We start from the raw sequence: 19,372 nt of genomic DNA, 5'->3' as shown, positions 1-19,372 counted from the left end.
AGAGGGAAAGGAAGGAGAAAAAAGGGAAGGAGAAGAGGAAGAGAGGAAGAAGGGGGGGAGGAAGACCATAAACCACCAAAACACTGACAGTAATCATAATATATTCCCATCTCCGTCAGTGTCTCAGCGGCGATACAATTGAAACATTTCCAGAGTGAGAAATTATTGAGAGATGAATTAAAAATAATTCTCTAATACGTAAATTTAATGACTGGTGCAGAGGTTAAAGGTTCGTTGTTGTCGTGTCTTGAATATTTATGTAACACTCTGTAACGTCACGGGGTTCAGTATAATACTTTTGTTAGATACTGAGAATATTTTATTGATTTTATTGATTTTTATATTTTTTAACGTTTGAGTGGGGGTAAGGGAGAAGGAGGAAGAGGGGGAGTGAGGGAGGAGGAAGGGGAAGAAGAGGAGATGTGGAAGAGGGAGGTGTAAGCATGAAGCGGGAAGGGTGGGAAGGGGGAAAGGGAAGTATCTCTCTTTCTACCCTTTGTCATTTTAAGCAAGGAAAACATTGACTGATCCGTCGACTGCCCCGCCCACTTTATCTGATGGACCAATGAGAGGTATCCTGCGCGCCCCCTCTGTTTACCCGCCAACCTTTACTCGCAGAAACCAAACACACCGACAAAAAACGTCTCTTTACGCTCCCGTTCTTTTATCTGGTGTCTGTAGGCGTTCACGAGGATGAGATGGAGTGAAGTATGATTTCAGGTTCAATTCAAGTATCATACACAAGGTTATACTCCTACACGATGGCCACACTCCACATCAACAGGCTCTCCCCTCACTATCAATCATCCAATCTCACACCGCACTATAAAACCATCACATAATTAAATCACTACAGCATCACAATATATCAAAAAGAAAACATTATATAATTAAGAAAAACACGTCTGGGTACAATATGTTTAGCCTGGGCCCTCTGTAGCTTTGTGAACAGACAGACTTTTGTAGTAAGAAGGATTTATGTCAAGTGTATCTACAGTAAGTGATTATGCCCCGCCCCCGCCCGCCCGCCTGATGAAGGTACCGAGGAAGTGAACAACAGATGTTATACCGCCCCAAACCTCGCGTGTTACGGCACACTAATTAATTAACATGTAAACATCGTGTGAGGCGCCACTTTCCCGTTGTGCTATGTTGAATGTTGACTACCAGAGCACGTGGCCACTGTCCCCCCCAGACACACACACACACACACACACACACACGTTCACAATTACGATGTTTGGATAAATTCAATAATAACTGTAGGCACTCAATGATTAGCCACAAATATACAGTTGTCCCAGGGTAACCTCCCACACGGTGACGGCCAGCGTGTGTGTGTGTGTGTGTGTGTGTCAACAGGGAGGGCGTCGTCGTTGCCATGGTGAGGATGACGTCAGGTGGGATGCTGAACTAATGATGGAGTGGGTGTTACAGCAACTTCCTCCTCCACTCCTGAGAATGTTCCCCCTCCACACGGGTTCTCGAGGATGTGTTTTAAGTATGGTGACGTCAAACTCTTAACCACAAGATATACAACAGTTTACGTCACACAACAACACCAGTATCCGCCGGGCAGCCATTTTCTATATTATCGATCGTTTAATTGAAATTATTATCTTGTTGTCTCCTTATTGTTTGGTGAAAAAAAATCAATTTATTTGTGTGTTATGATAATGGAATGTAAAGGAACACACACACACACACACACACACACACACAGGCAAAGAGAGAGACAAATTGATAAAAATAGACAAACAGAAAGACAGAAACAAATATACAGAGACAGACAGACAGACAGACTAACGTTCCGCCATAGTTCCCACGGGCGTCATCAACAGAGGGACTAGTTAAGTATTTCTCAACGGTTACTAAACCATTATACACTACAGTAGTGAAAGTGATACAGTAGCTGCCACCACACGTCCACTACACCTTCCCTGTAACGTGACCCACACACTGTATTCCACCGTCTTCACATTCCTTAACATCCTACTTTAACCTAACCTAACCTATCACAACACAACCCAACCAAACCTACCTAACAACACAACCCAACCTAACACAACTTCCAACACAACACCCCCAACACAACACTAACCAAACACAAACCAAACCTACCTTACCTAACCTAACTTAACATAACACTTACCTAACCTCAACCCAACCTACCTAGACCTACCCAACCTACCTAACCTAACCTAACCTAAAACTAACCTAATCTAACCCCCGAGGTAGCATGGGGTTGTCTAGAGTGGAGAGGTGGGGATGGAAAGACGGAGGGTTGAGAGGGAGGGAGAGATGGAGAGGGGTTAGAGAGGGAGGGAGAGATGGAGGAGGGTTAGGGAGAGATGGAGAGGGTTAGAGAGGGAGGAGAGATGGAGAGGGGTTAGAGAGGGAGGAGGAAGGGTTAGAGAGGAGAGGGGTTAAGAGGGAGGGAGAGATGGAGAGGGGTTAGAGAGAGGGGGAGGGAGAGATGGAGAGGGTTAGAAGGGGAGGGAGGGGTTAGAGAGGGAGGGAGATGGAGAGGGGTTAGAGAGGGAGGGAGAGATGGAGAGGGAGTTAGAGAGGAGGGAGAGATGGAGAGAGTTAAGAGAGGGAGGGAGAGATGGAGGAGGGTTAGGGAGAGATGGAGAGGGGTTAGAGAAAGGAAGGAAAGTGAAAAGTTGAGATGTTGAATATGATGGTAGTGGTGGTGTCCGGGAAAACATGTAGGGACGTGGGGAGGGTGGGGGTGAGAGGAGTGAGAGAGTGAAGGAGGGAGGGAGGGAGAGGAGAGGAAAACAGAGGTGAGAAGGGAAGAAAAGAGTACGGTACCATTTCACCTCTGACCGTCCCTCACCCCCTCCCCTCCATCATACTGCTACACTCCCTCACAACCTCACCCCTTCCCTCCCCCCTCCCCATCCCTCCAACACACAGACATGCCAACCCCTCACCCCTCGCCTCACAGTCCCCACCAATACACAAAAAGACTACCAATACAATAACAATTCCCTACCTCACTTACACAGCCCCACCATCTTCAGTATTGATAAATATATAAATAAATTGACATAAACGACGCAGGTACATTAGTTTAGCATGGATGGGTAGAGGTCAGGTGAGGTCAGGTGAGGTCAGCATCCCGGATATAACTGGTTGATGACAGGTGAGGGTGGAAGGGGATCAGGTGAGGGTGGAGGGGCATTAGTGAGGGTGGAGGGGCATTAGTGAGGTGGAAGAGCATCATGTGAGGGTGGAAAGGGCATTAGTGAGAGGTGGAGGGCATCATGTGAGGTGGAGGAGCATCAGGTGAGGGTGGAGGAGCATCATGTGAGGGTGGAGGGCATCGGGTGAGGGTGGAAGAGCATCAGGTGAGGGTGGAGAGGCATCAGGTGAGGGTGGAAGGGCATTAGTGAGGTGGAGGGGCATCATGTGAGGTGGAGGAGCATCAGGTGAGGTGGAGGGCATCATGTGGAGGTGGTCGCCCGTCACGGATGCCCAATACCTACTCGGCTGGTACTCCACCCCCGTCAACCACCACCACCACCTACCACAATCCCATCATCACCACTACCAAATACACCTACCACAATCCCACCACCCCCATCACAAACACCTACCACAATCCACCACCCCATCACAAACACCTACCACAATCCCACCACCACATCACAAACACCTACCACAATCCGATCACCACCACCACTAACACTATAATCCCCCATCAACCACACACACACACACACCACACACACACACACACACACACACACACACACACACACACACACACACACCACAACGCAGTGTGTGGACATTGTAAGCTGAGATCAAGGTGTGGGTGGAGAGGAATGAGGGAGAGGAAAAGGTAGGTGTGTGTGCGTGCGTGCGTGTGTGTGTGTGGTGAGTGTGTGTGTGCGTGTGTGAGTGAGTGTGTGTGTGTGTGTGAGTGTGTGTGCATGTGTGTGTGTGCATGTCTGTGTGTATATATGTGTGTGTGTGTGTGTGTGTGATAAGCTTACATCACCGTATCTTGATATAGAAAAAACAAGTTATTTATCTCCAAATTCTGAATATCAAACGTATCTAAGCACAGTATATCGACTTTCTCACTCGACAAATCCTTCTCACTTTCAACACTAAGTCTTGCATCACAATTCTGATTTTTACCTCCCCCACCCCCACCCACCACACGCGCCCCATTCTTGATCCACCAGACAAAATATAAAATAAATAAGTTAGATTAATAAAGATAGGAACACAATACTCCATAATATCTCAAGCTTTTATAATGGTAGTGACCGGGTTGTGTACAAAAGATCATTCAACATGCGAGCGTGTTTGGAAATCTCTGGCTCACGGGGAGGGTTCTAAAGGGCTAGTCATGGCTCCTTTGCTGTTTTGTTCAGGTGTTTGTTTAATGGTTGTTTCAAGAGGTGGTGTGTTGGGGAGATGAAAATGGGTGGTGATTGTGGGGTCAGAGTGGATGAGTGTGGGTGGGAATGGGTGACTGGGGATGTGGGTGAGAATGGGTGACTGTGGGGGGTGTGATGTTTTCTCAGCTGAGTCATGAAGACAATTTGTAAAATGGGTAAGTAATGTTGGTGAAATGTGCAGGGGAGAGAGAGAGAGGTGTGATAGATGGATTTACATAATTTCATATTTGCCTGAATGGTTACAGAAGTGAATGTGGCACGAATTTGTATGTGTGTGTGTGTGTTAATTCTTCAACATTAATCTCGTTGAACATTCATGGAAAGGAAAGAAACCAACCCCATATTCACACCAACACGAGGACACACAGAAGATTGTACCCCTCTCCCCCTGACTGACCTTACCGACTGCAACAAGTATAAACACCAACACATTCTCCTCAATAACTACGATTCTACGCCATCAGGAAGGAACCAACCTAACCTCTAACCCCTTACTGCAGTCCAGCCATCCATAGGTCAAGTCATTCAGGTAGGGGAGAAGGATGATGATGACCTACTGCGTTATGCCTCACTTGAGCACGTAAAAAAAACAACAACCCTCATATACTAAAAACACCATCAGTTAGGTCAGAAAAAAAGCATACTTCGGGGTCACTAAACACACACACACTCAACGTCTGTGTGGTCAAGGTGGCAGCCAGGAAGACAAGGTGATACAAAACAAACCCAAGTGAAACTAAGCCCAGTGGTGTTCCAAGGTGAGCTCTGTAGGTGAAACTGTGAAGTCAAGGTGAAGCCAGGTGCTATAAGGTGCCTTCCTCGGTGTGGCGGCCAGGTGAGGGATGGGAGGGGGGAGGATGGCAGGGGTGAGGTGTGGGTGAGGGATGGCACGGGGTGGTGAGTGGGGAAGGTCGGGGGTGAGGTGTGGATGAGGGGATGGGAGGGTGGTGGGTGGGGGAGGTGGGGAGGGGGGTGAGGGGGGGGGATGGGAGGGGTGAGGGAAGGTCGGGTGAGGTGTGGATGAGGGATGAGGTGGTAAGGGGATGGGATGAGGGATGGGAGGGGTGGGAGGGAGGGGGTGGGTAGATGGGGTAGTGGGGGGTGAGGGATGGTAGGGGGGGTGTGGTGAGGGATGTGGGTGAGAGGGGATGGGGTGGGGGGGGAGGTGGGGGTGAGAGGTAGAGTGAGGGAAGGTAGGGGGTGAGGTGTGGGTGAGGGGGTGAGGTAGAGTGAGGGAAGGTAGGGGGTGAGGTAGAGAGAAGGTCGGGGTGGAGGAGGGAGGGGGGTGAGGGAAGGTGGGGTGAGGTAGGATGAAGGCAGGTAGTGGCCAGGTAGTGACCAGCGTAGGTGAACTTCAGCAGTGGCAAACGACCATCACTACCTATGGCTAACCACACACTGCCCACCACCACCCTCATGATTCCTTACCTCACCTTCCTCCTCACCTCCACCACCCTCACCACCTCTACCTTCCTCCCTCACCTCCACCACCCTCACCACCTCTACCTTCCTCCCCACCTCCCCCTTACCTACTCTCGAGACAGTTTCAGGGATCAAACTATCATCAGTTGTAATGCATCATGAGTGGTCCCCAGACAACACCTCCACCTAAAGCAGTAATGCACAATGAGTGGCCCCATGACATAATAACAATACCCCTTTGTAATAATGCACAGTGAGTGGCCCAACCATAACAACGCCCTCGGTTATAATACAGAGTGAGTGGCCGCAGTAGGTGGTCATAGGTACACACACACACACACACACACACACACACACACACACACACACACACACACACACGATAAGAGCCTTGACTTCTCACTTCCTCTCTATCTTCCAAGACTTTCTCGTGTTTACTGTTTATGGAATAGACTTCGTGCGGATGAACAGACCGACGGGCGGGCATGGGTGGGTGGGTGGGTGGGTAGGGGAGGGGAGGGAGGAAATGTGAGCATAGCCTTCAACACTTCCTGGAGTATGGATTCACCTCACACACACACACACTTTGTTCCTCCCACCCACTCACATACACTTATCCCTGTCTCCCACACACCCTCATTCATCCCTCCCACATACCCACACTCAACCCTTCCACACACGCAATTATCCCTCCCTCGCGACGCGTCATTCACCCGGGGACGTCTTCTCCCCAGTACTGTCGAGGGCCGTCCCCAAGGTAGCGTGAGTGAGGTAGCCGCCGGCCGCTCAGTCAACGCCACCCACTGGGTCTGTCTGGGAGGGGAGGCGGGCTAACGTTTGTCTGGCGTTGGAGGGAGAGCCGGGCGCTATTGTTTTGCTCGTGCTGGCGAAGAGTATCTCACCAACGTCAACTCTACCGCCATCACTATCATTACCACCCTCACCACTATCACTACCACCATCACAACTATCACCACCACCTAAATGACAGTACCCAGCCCAGGTGTGACAGTGACTTGCGTTAATAAGGCTTCAGGTGAGAACACTAGTACAACTCCCAGCCAGTGATCAGTGATGGCCGGAGATCACACACACACACACCAGATGGCAGCTCAATATAACGTCCTCTTAATGTACTGTGCAGTGTATCTTGCATTTTGTTTTGTTTGCATGACTACGCAAAATATCCTCCATTCAATATACTGTATATCTTATCTATCTCTCTACCTTATCTACCTTTGTAAGGTGAAGCGCAGAAGCGTTTACAGCGCCCAACAGGGAAGCATGCTAAGTTCATGCTTGCCTTTACGCCTCATGAGTTATGGGCGTAGAAGCCTGAAGAGTCAATGGTTTACGTCATCAAGTTATTGGAAGCTCCAACAACTTGTCCCTGAATACGAATTCGCAACTTTCGACTTACACCAGGTACCTACTGTACTGCTAGGTGAACAGGGACTAATGGGGGCTAGGAAGTGTGTCCAGACAACTTCCACCGGCCCGGGAATCGAACCCGTGACATCTCGCTTGCGAAGGCGAGAGCTGTACCACTCTACCACCAGCACCCTTTGTATGTATGTATGTATCAACCATATCTATCCACTTTATGTATGTATGTATCTATATATCAACCATATGTATGTGTGTATGTATCAATAACACAAACAACGATAAGCAATACACTAGCCAAGTTGCTGAACAAACCCAACACACTAACACCCCGCCACCCGGACCCACCACCCCTGCCAGGTCTCATGTTGACACTCTACTTGAACCCACCAGCTGGTGTGGCAGAGTGAGTGAGTTAAAATACACCCTATGGACGAGTGAGTGAGTGAGTGAGATATAATACACCCTATGGACGGGTGAGTTAAAATACACCCTAGGGACGAGTGAGTGAGTTGTGGTAATACTCCACCACAATAAACTTGGTTCTCTCTCTCTCTCTCTCTCTCTCTCTCTCTCTCTCTCTCTCTCTCTCTCTCTCTCTCTAAACCATATCCAGAGTTGACTATAGAGCGAATGAGGGAAGGGTCACAGTTGGCAGAGAGAAAGAGATAAGAAAGAGAGAGAGAGAGAGAGAGAGAGAGAGAATAATGTACAGTTCACACACATCCCAACAGTGTCCCAATCACCAAGGTTTCGATATTCTTGAAGGTTTTGAGTCACTTCCACGACACTCACAGCGCGTAAACACCGTGAAATTCTGCGTTATAAAATACATACAAATTCCTGTTACAAAATACTTAAAAATTCTCACGTTATAAAATACAAAATTCCTGTTATAAAATACATAGTACATAAAATCCTACATAATAAAAATACATCTACAAAATCCTATTACAAAATGTATTATGTAGTTAAAAAATCGAAAGATGTAAACTACAAAATCTCGTAAGTTATCAGTAAAAAAAAAACTCGCAAGTCATCTTAAAATCGTAAAAAAAAATACCATAAATATCAATACATATAATCGTGTGGCCTTGTACAGATCAGGACCAAAAACAACAACAAAAATACATGTATACCTCGACAACTGAATCAACTAGTACGGGTTCGACTCCCAGTTCGGATCTACTCGTCACTGGGTTCGAATCCAGGCCGGGTTATACTGCAGTCTTCCTAGGGATTACTATATTATGAGGATAACCCGTTTTCTATGATGATATAACCCGTTTTCTATGATGATATAACCCGTTTTCTATGATGATATAACCCGTTTTCTATGATGATATAACCCGTTTTCTATGATGATATAACCCGTTTTCTATGATGATATAACCCGTTTTCTATGATGATATAACCCGTTTTCTATGCAAGAGAGTTGAGAAAGTACATAACTAACTGACTGACTGATTCACTGACCTATCTTGCTGAGGTCCGGCAGAGGGAAGTGCTTGATGTTCTGGTTGAGCTGCTCCTGGTAGTAGTCCACGATCCCCTGCTGCACCTTCCTCAAGTTGGACACCTGTAGGGACAATAACAACATAGTAAATAAAGGGGGTAACTCGTTCCTTCATTACCCTACCATAATTAATATAAACAAACACATTTTTTCCACGATTTTTTTTACCCAATTTGTAATGTAAAGGTGAAATGGTGATGTTTATTAAATTATAGACAAAAAATTATTATTATTATTATTAGTAGTAGTAATAGTAGTAGTAGTAATTATCATTATTAATAGTAGTACCTTATTACATCACCATCATCATCATCATCATCTTCATCATCATCACTATCTCTCTACAGGAAGGTCACGTCTATAACCTGACTGGTGACCTCGGTGTTCTCGCTCGACCTATGACCTTTCCCAAGCAGGGTCGTCACCCCCAAAACCAGAGGACACACCTCGCTAGGCCAGGCCATGGTCAAGCCGGGGTGCGGGGAGGGCATGACTGAAGCAAGCAAGCACACGCACGCACGCATGCACGCAAAGTATTACAACTTATTGGAGACACGCACGGCATGACTTAACATCTTGAGTACAATGACTTAACCCCCTGAGTACGAAGACTTAACCACCGGAGTACAATGACTTAACAACCTGAGAACGATGACTTGACCCCTTGAAATGAAGTGTGGTGGGGAGGAGGGGGAGGTGTTGTGAGGCAGGGTAACGGGGAGGAGCGGGAGAGAAGAGATGGTAAGGAAGATGAAGAAGAGGGGGAGGTGCTAGTGAGGCAGGGTAACGGGGAGGTGCGGGAGAGCACTCAGGGCAGGTCAGTGAAGGACACCCACCCCGGCCACTCCCTTGAACACTCTCTCTCTCTCTCTTCTCCCCTCTCTTTCACCTCCACTCTTCCCCTCTCTCTCACCTCCTCTCCACTTTCTCTCTCATCTCCTCTCACTTCTACCCCCTCTTTCTTATCCCCCCCTCCCCTGTCTCCTTTCCTTGTTCCCCTTTGTCTTCTCTCCTTCTCCCCCTTCCCCACCTCCCCTCTCCTTGCCTGTTTCCCTTCTGTTGTTGCTGCTGCTTGTTCCGTCACCCCTGGCACAGTGTGCAGCCAGTGGTGCTCCTCGTTTCTACAGCCATTCAGTGTGCCACCTTCCTATTGGCCCGGAGGTTGTACCAAAATCACTCATAGAGGCTGGTTTAATAGCCGGTGAGTGACCTTGGCTTAATGACCACTCAGAGCTTGGTTTAACAGCCAATATGAACCACTTAAAGGTTGGTTTGACACCCAATATGAGCCACTTAAAGGTTGGTTTGACAGCCAATCAGCGCGAACTTCAGAGATTGGTTTAATGGCCACTCAGAGAGCACTCCTACCTTGGCTTATCAGCCACTCAGAGAGGACATTAATTAAAGAAAAACACGGACACCGAGTCTCCCATTTTTTATGACAATATTAACGAGTTTGTTGTTGAACCTCAAAGCTTCGGAAGTTGACTTGTCCTCATAACAGGTGACTTATGAACGCACCTACCTGACGGACGAGGTCTCTCTCTCAGCCACGTCAGAGCAGACACAGGGAGGAGAGGGGGGGGGGGGTGGCCGGGAGCGACACCGTAAAACAACCGTACACCGAGGATAACTTCCCTTCTAGCCGTGCCGCCTCCTCCTCCCGCACTACCAGGTAAGCCACCCATACGCACACACAAAGATGTCTTGAATAAAGGCGAAAGCTAAGGTGCTCCATTGTTTCCCTTTTTCCTGTGTGACTTAATCAAGATATATATGTATGTGTAAGTACATTATGTATGTATGTATGTATGTATGTATGTATGTATGTATGTATGTATGTATGTATGTTCAGTATGTATGTATGTATGTATGTATGTATGTATGTATGTATGTATGTATGTATGTATGTATGTAAGTCTACTAAAAAAGTCTTCGTTATCAGGCAGTTATTAGTGTGGTGTACAGTATGAAGTGAGTCAGGTAGGTACAATCTCACATCTCACATGACGAACTGCTGAGAATTCTGAGACCCCGGGCCCCTGTGGTCTTCACTATCTCTGGGAAAACACGATGTTGAGGAAGTAGTTTTAACCCTGGGCGGGAGGTGGAGGAGCGGGAGGAGATGATGGTGGTGGTACAGGAGGTGGGGCTGGAGGTGGTGGGTCTGGAGGAGGAGGTGGTGAGGCGGGAGGAGGTGGTGGGGCGGGAGGAGGTGGTTGGGCGGGAAGGAGGAGGTGGTTGGGCAGGAGGAGGAGGGAGGTGGTAGGGCAGGAGGAGGAGGTGGTAGGGCAGGAGGGAGGAGGTGGTGGGGTGTGAGGAGGAGGTGGGGCAGGAGGGAGGTGGTGAGGCCAGGAGGAGGTGGTGGAGCAGGAGGAGGTGGTGGTGGGCAGGAGGAGGAGGTGGAGTGGGAGGATGAGGTGGTGGAGCAGGGAGGATGAGGTGGTGGAGCAGGAGGATGAGGTGTGGGCAGGAGGATGAGGTGGCAGGCGGGAGGATGAATGGCGGGCAGGGAGGTCGGGTGTACTCCTCGGGAATTACCTGAGGGTCTGCCTGACGAGAGGAGGCTGGCAGCGAGCCAGCACCTGCAACACACCCCCCACCCTGCCTCCTTGTATACCAGGGTGTTGGTAGTGGTGGTGGTGGTGGTGATGAGGCCAGGTGTTGGTAATGGTGGTGGTGGTAGTGGTATTGGTGGTGGTGGTAGTGGTATTGGTAGTGGTGGTGGTATTGGTAGTGGTGGTGGTATTGGTAGTGATGGTGAGAGTATCAATAGTGATGGTAGTAGTGGTTGTAGTATTCATAGTAGTAGTAGTGGCAGTGCTATGAGCAGTGGTGGCCGTGGTAGTGTAGTGGTGGTGGTAGGATTAGCAATAGTGGTGGGAGTAGTGTGGAGAAGTAGTGAGGTGGAGGGTGGTTCCTACAGATAGTTAATATTCCTACTATTACTACTGCTACACACTACTACAGGTACTAGTGTAGAAGGTAGTAATGTGAGGGCGCTAATCATGCCCCTGCTACAGACAGTGGTCATCCGTCAGGCGGGCGTGGTGGTTACGGCGGCGCCCACCATGTTATCACAGGTAAACTACAAGGTGGGCGAGCGGCGCACCTGCTGAAAAAAAAACCCCAGCCATAAAGGATAGGAGGAACAACCCCACCCCCCCACCACATCCTAATCTATCCTTAGCCATCCTCCCTCCCTAGCCATCCTTCCTCCCTCGCTTCTAGTTGACCCACCATACCAGTCCTCACTACCTGTACACACACACACACACACACACCCCACACACACTCCATGTCACTGACTTTCAACTAAAACCACCATTATTATTTTCACTTAAAAAAAAAACCTCACAAAACGCTCAATGACATTTCTTCCCATCATCATCATCATCATCATCAAATTATAAAAAAAACCCACGTATATAAAACTTGCCTCACCTACCAACGCGTTAATTAGCTCACTTAACATCAAAGAGATTTATATAACATGTGTACACCATTTTAATTTTACTTTAAGGATTCGCCCAGTCCCAATTTTGCAGTTTATTACACTAGATAAAACTTGGTTAAAAAGGGGGAGGGGGTAAACGAGTTAAACCAGGCCGTAAATTAAACCAACAACCCCCCAACACAGGTGAGTCATGGTATTTAAAACTTGACTTAAACCTTTCAAATTGGTTACATTCGGTGGGGTAAAGACACACTTGAGTTTGTTGTATGAAGTTAAACCATTAAACCACTAAACCTTTTATACACGAGCGACAAAAACCCTCTTGGCTAAGGCCTTGATAATCTGCGGAACTTAGTGGAGAGAGAGAGAGAGAGAGAGAGAGAGAGAGAGAGAGAGAGAGAGAGCGTATACTCGAGGCAAGAGTCTTATACACTACACCACTGTATACACATTCTCTCACACCATAACGCATCCCTCACCCCCCCACCTCAAACATTCCTCCTCACTCACGTCGACAATGTTACCCCTATTCACACACACACACACACACACGGTAGTTTACAGAGATGAGCCCAGTTAGTGTTGACATACACTCATACATGCCTGACGGTCGCTCTCTCATGCATATATACACGATCATACACACGTATATACCGACATGTATATATCATACCGTGTACAGTATATAGTTCCCTCGTCATTATACCAAACATCTGTACATTCATACACGTTCATTTTCTCTCTCGACTGTGACTGTGGCCACCAACACCCTCTGTGGCCACTAACACCCTCTCTGTGGCCCCCAACACCCTCTCTGTGGCCACTAACACCCTCTCTGTGGCCCCCAACACCCTCTCCATATTTAACACACCCTCTCTGTATTTGCCCCACCCTCTCTGTGGCCACCTAACACACCTCTCTCTGTGGCCCCAACACCCTCTCTGTGGCCCCCAACACCCTCTCTGTGGCCCCCAACACCCTCTCTGTGGCCCCCAACACCCTCTCTGTGGCCCCAACACCCTTCTATCAGTAGCCACATCACCTCCTCCCCCACACCATACCGAGCTGCCCAACATCGATACACAACCCCCTGAGGTATCTTATTAAGTCAGGTGATCCACAGGTACATCAACACCCTAAATATGGCGACAGGTAACGGGAGGCAGGTCATATTTCACCGCTCAAGACACGCAGGAAGTATTAAAATAAGTACAATATGTTATTTTATACGTGAGGTAAAAATTTGCATATTGAGGTGGTCGCTAGGAGCCAAACTCACTTGATTCAATTTACCTCTGGGTTGGGTTAGGTTAGGTTAGACTAGGTTAGGTTAGACTAGGTTAGGTTAGACTAGGTTAGGTAAGGCTACGTTTGATCAGGTGGTTCAGAAAGCCCTTAAAACAACACTCTCATTCACCTGACAACTTATCAATCACCAACTCGATCTGACGTTTACATCAACACCTATTTTGTATTCACGTCATCACCTCAAGAGTCGCTGTAACTCACCCCCACCGCTGCCGACAGTCTAGTGAACCACGACCCTTGTTGACCTCTATACCCTCTTCATGCCCTTACTCGGGTATTCCACCTCAACAAATGCCCAAAAACACTGCCCACGGGTATCAGGAGTTAAGACGGGTGATCATAATATATACAGGAAGCTTTTCATTATTATGCTCGCTCACACACACACACACACACACACACACACACACACACACACACACACACACACATATTAAGTTTGAGGCTAAAATAAATTAAAGTCATGTTGGCCTCATCAGCAACCTATACTCTCTAACATTCATATTCTCATTTTAGAATATCAAAGAACGTACCTAAACTGGGGACCATTCCAAACAAAACACTGTACTACGAGAGAGATGTGGACGGACGGACAGAAACAACACAGAAACAGCTACCACCACAGGAGACACAGATAGACAGAGATAAGTAGTAACAGTTCACTTTCTCCGGCAGACTCAAGGAGAACAAGATCCTGGCACGAAACGAGGAGGAGGAAGAGGGGAAAGGAGATGGACGAGGAGGAGGAAGAAGGGGGGAGAGGAGATGGACGAGGAGGAGGAGGAGGAAGAAGGGGGAAGAGGAGATGGAGGAGGAGGAGGAAGAGTAGGAGGAAGAGGAACATATTACACTGCATCTTTCCACCCACCGTATATGGTCGACCAAGCGGGTGGTGTGTTGTGGTGGTTAAGGCGAGTTGCGTCAATGTGCACCTGACCACCACTACCACCTGACCACCACCACCACCTGACCACCACCACCACCTGACCACCACCACCTGACCACCACCACCTGACCACCAGCACCACCACCACCACTACCACCTGACCACCACCACTACCACACCTGACCACTACCACCACCTGACCACCACACAATACACCACCACAGCCACCACCACTACCACTACAACCACCACCACCACCCACCCCCCCTCCTCCCTCCTCTTCACCTCTTCCTCCTTCTCTACTTCCCTCTTCTTCTCCCCCCCCTAGTCCTCTCCTTCCTCTTCCTCCCCTCCCCTCCTCCTCGACTGATGCCACTCCAGATGGGACAGTGAGTGGGGGTGAGTGGTCAGATGAGTGACATGGAGTGGCTGAGGAGTGGGTGGGTGAGTAAATGGAAGAGATGAGTGACAGTGGGTGGTGAGGAAGGTGGTGTGTATGGGAGATGAGTGACAGTGAGTGAGTGGGCGAGTGAGTGGGTGGGGGAGTGAGGGTGGGGGAGTGAGTGGGCGAGAGACTGAAAACAACGAAGAAAACAGATAAATACAGAAACAAAGAGAAACAGGAAGAATACAAAAAAAGAGAAAAGAAGCAAAAGGAGACGAAAAAGAAAAGGGATAAAGAAAAGGAGAGGAGAGAGAGAGAGAGAGAGAGAGAGAGAGAGTAAACGGAGAGAGTAAACGGAGAGAGAAATGTGTTGAGGAAACTAGAGAGGTGTTCCTTTGTATATTAAGTCATACATACATGAACATCACACCTGTCCACACACAAACAAAAACAAACACACGAAAGATGAAAAACGAAAGTGGGTGCAGGGTAATACCTCCTCCTCTTCCTCTTCTCCACTCTCCCATTCACCTGTGACGACCTCAAACACACACTCGCCCACCCCGCGCCCCCACACTCATCCCCCACTCACCGCCCGCGCCCCACACTCACCCACCTACGCCCCACACTCCTTACCGCACCCCCACACTCACCACCGCGCCCCCACACTAGCACCAGACAAATGCTCAGACTAGGAAGGGTTCAGAACACCCCCAAAGACGCCCTAGAATAGAACTACAGCTACACACCTTGACCAGAGAGAGAGAGAAAACTATCTCTCCCCTTCCTTTTCTAATAACCCTTTTCATCCTTTCAGTAGCTATCTAAATACACCGTACCACTGCACCAATGGACCCGATGGTGTAGAAATATGTATGGGTCTACCAAGGTACCACTGTAAATACCCTACCCAACAACCCCTTTCACTGGGGGATGGGGTGGGGGGGGGGGTGGGGGGGTGTAAGAGCGTGACACCTGGGGGAATGGGAGGGCGGAGCGGCCAGGTGTGACGGTAATTGTAAAAAAAAATGAGTGAATGGTTAAGGATGGTGGCGTGGCACTCTTGCTATGTGGCACTCTTACAAATATAAAAGTGTGCGGTGGCTGAGTGGCTACAGCGCTCACCTCCTGTCCTAAGGGTCGCTGGTTCACTCGTCCAGGTGAGAAGTGATGATGGTCAAGTACAGTGGCGGCCATATTGTCTCCTTGTGCACCTTAAGGCTTAGTGTACAGTGTGTTGTATCCACGCTGCCCTAAACTGAACGTATCACACCTATGGGACACTCTTTAACTCTTTAACTGGTATAAGGCTCTTTACTGAACTGGTGTAAAGGTCTCAGTGAACTAGTATCTGGTATAAGGCATTGTAATTAAGGTTCTTACAAGGCACTTTCGTCATATTAAGCACATAAGTAGACTGGCCAATGAGGAAGCGGTCAACCAGTTAATACTGAACGAGGAAGGATGACTTACAACAACTACTTAACAAAGAAGTCATGACCCAGGTACGAGGTGGTAGAATACTTAACGAGATAATTAATGACCCAGGGCAGGTATAGTATGGCAGTAGACAGTTATTTAACGATAGAACAAGCATGGAAATCGCAACTACAATACAATAGCTGTCATGGGAGACAGCAGACAGCAGGAAGCACACTCATGGACAGCAGACACCAGACACCAGACACTCATAATCAGCAGACATCAAAACTGGGCATTCAGTGGGTCAGTCAGTGAAAGGGATTGTACTAACCCTGCCCCTCACCCCCTGCCCCATCTACTCCCCACTAGTAAACCGCCTAAACGTCTCTCTCTCTCTCTCTCTCTCTCTCTCTCTCTCTCAAAAACAAACAAAAGAAAACAATGATTATCCAACATCATATTACCCGATACATATAAAATACAGGTACACCCAAACAAAAAATAACACCACACACGTAAACAACAGGTAAACATAAAGCAACACAGGTAAACAACAAACAAACACAGGTAAAAAAGCTAACAATGCAGGTAAACAGCAAACACATCGAGTAAACAAACTAACAACACTTCAGTAAATCACCAATAACACACAGGTAAACAAAAAGCAAAAGGACAGGTAGACAAACAAACAAATAGGTAAACAACAAAGAAACGAGAACAGCTAAACAATACCAAAACAAACAAGTACACAACAAATACACAGGTAAACAACACAGAACACAGGGAGTGGACAACTATTTCCTGTGGGGGAGAGAGAGAGAGAGAGAGATGCCTTCCTACACCAACGTTGAAATCCCCACCAACCTAGTCTCTCTCTCTCTCTCTCTCTCTCTCTCTCTCTCTCTCGTACGTACGCAGAAAGGAGAGAGAGAGAGAGAGAATATACACATAAAAACACACATCATCATTACACATAAAGTACACATCACATTCATAAACATACACATACATCATTATTCCACACACACACACACACACACACACACACACACACACACACAAACACACGCAAGGACAGAATATACTACCACTTACAGAAGTACACACACAAGTTGTCTAATAAGTGTCAAGTGCCAGCATGGAGGAACCAGATGGGCTAACTTAAGTGTACAAAGTTAAGTGACAACAAGTGCTGATGAACAACGAAGTGGCCGCTGAAGAATAACTGTTAACTGCATGTGTAATAGCTGTTAACGGCCTATTGAAAGGTGTCAACTGCATATGTAGGATAGTGTTAGCTGCATATGTAAGACCCGTTAACTACATATGTAAGATCCGTTAACAGTACAGGTAAGTTGAGAAAACGGGCAAGTTACAGGCAGGTATTTTTACCGGTTGTCTTAACACTTTCCTATCTTGCATCACCTTCACCCTCCTCCTTCACTATTTCCTCCCTTCCACCACAGTGCTCTTGAGATTTCCCGTGTACTCCAGGAGAGGAATAAAGACAGACAGACAGACAGACAGACAGCAAGGGACCGCCACGTGTAAACCAACCAAGACAAACGTACAAACACACAGGAACCCACAGCTGATACCCCAAGTGTGTGTCCTGGTGACGTGAATATCGACTCAAAAAAAAAAAACGTTCAGTCTTCGTATGTGTTCGTTTTTTTCCTTCCGTCTGTGTGTGTGTGTGTGTGTGTGTGTGTGTGTTGATCATTTCTCTAAGTTAATCCCTGTGAAGTGATTAATTAGCATACATTTCCTTGTGGTTACCTGTCCTGTTAATTTCCTTGTTATTTTCCGCGTTGTCTTTACTCGACCAAATCACTGTCTGGGCTGTATAATTTCTTTTTGTTTTCCTTGTGTATAATTTCCTATTCTAAGCCACGACTCACCTGGGAGAGGAAGGGGAGGAGGGCTGGAGAGAGGAGGGCATGCCGCTGGAGGGCCCAAGTTTTATTACCTCCTCCCCCCAACCTCACCTTCCCCCTCCCCCCCAACCTCACCTTCTCCCTCCCCTTCCTCCGTTGCGGTGGCGCCAATATGTCCAGGTGTTCCAGTGATCAGCCGTTCTGTTGCCATCTGCAGCCACCTTCAGGTTACAACACACCCCCCACCTCACCTCACTCCCTCCTCTGACGCCGAGAGGTACTGAAGGGTCTCCCATTTACCTCTACAACATGAAGCTTAGATCTATGTATACCAATATATAGATCTATGTACACCAATATATAGATTTATGTATACCAATATATAGATCTATGTATACCAATATATAGATCTATGTACACCAATATATAGATCTATGTACACCAATATATAGATCTATGTATACCAATATATAGATCTATGTACACCAATATATAGATCTATGTACACCAATATATAGATCTATGTACACCAATATATAGATCTATGTACACCAATATATAGATCTATGTATACCAATATATAGATCTATGTATACCAATTTATAGATCTATGTATCTATTAATATACACATGTGCCTAACGTAACCTATGTATCATATCTAAGCACCCACCGATCTGTGTTTATCTATGTATCCAACCCATGTATCTTTCTATATTAATCCAGCTCTATACGTGTCCTACCCTACCCTACCCTCCCCCACCCATTTATCGACCTATCTCACCCCCTGCTAATTTATCAACTGTCTAACTACGGTATTGACAACTATTAAGGGGTGGCAGCAGTAGATAGGGTCAGCAATAGGTGGATGAACAGTAGATTGGGTCAGCAGGAGATAGGTTCAGCAGGAGATAGGGTCAGCAGGAGATAGGGTCAGTCGGAGATAGGGTCAGCAGTAGATAGGTTCAGCGTGAATGGGTTCAGCAGGAGATAGGTTCGGCAGGAGATAGGTTCAGCAGGAGATAGGTTCAGCAGTAGATAGGTTCAGCAGTAGATAGGGTCAGCAATAGGTGGATGAACAGTAGATTGGGTCAGCAGGAGATAGGTTCAGCAGGAGATAGGGTCAGCAGGAGATAGGGTCAGGGATTAGGTGTAAACGGGGCTGCCTTATATGGGTCAAAAGGTCCACTGCAGTTCCCTCCATTCTTACGTTCTTTACCTAGATTACCTGTGACGAGATAGTTCAGGTGTGGGTGTTCGGTGATTTACGACGACCATTCCTACGACCACTACG

The 19,372-nt window shown here is 47.5% G+C and overlaps 1 protein-coding gene across 2 annotated transcripts in view; it reads right to left on the bottom strand.

The window, feature by feature from the left end:
• LOC121876791 (protein Hook homolog 3-like) overlaps positions 1–19,372 on the bottom strand; it is a 119,454-nt gene that overhangs the window by 58,736 nt on the left and 41,346 nt on the right. For both annotated transcript variants that reach the window (XM_042382186.1, XM_042382185.1), the window contains exon 4: positions 8,706–8,808. In XM_042382186.1, the coding sequence (XP_042238120.1) occupies positions 8,706–8,808 (103 nt within the window). The remainder of the gene's footprint in view (positions 1–8,705; positions 8,809–19,372) is intronic.

The sequence above is a fragment of the Homarus americanus genome, unplaced genomic scaffold (genome assembly GCF_018991925.1).
Source record: "Homarus americanus isolate GMGI-L3 unplaced genomic scaffold, GMGI_Hamer_2.0 scaffold50281, whole genome shotgun sequence".
Classification (NCBI taxonomy): domain Eukaryota; kingdom Metazoa; phylum Arthropoda; class Malacostraca; order Decapoda; family Nephropidae; genus Homarus; species Homarus americanus.
This window is presented reverse-complemented; position numbering and strand designations above follow the sequence as displayed.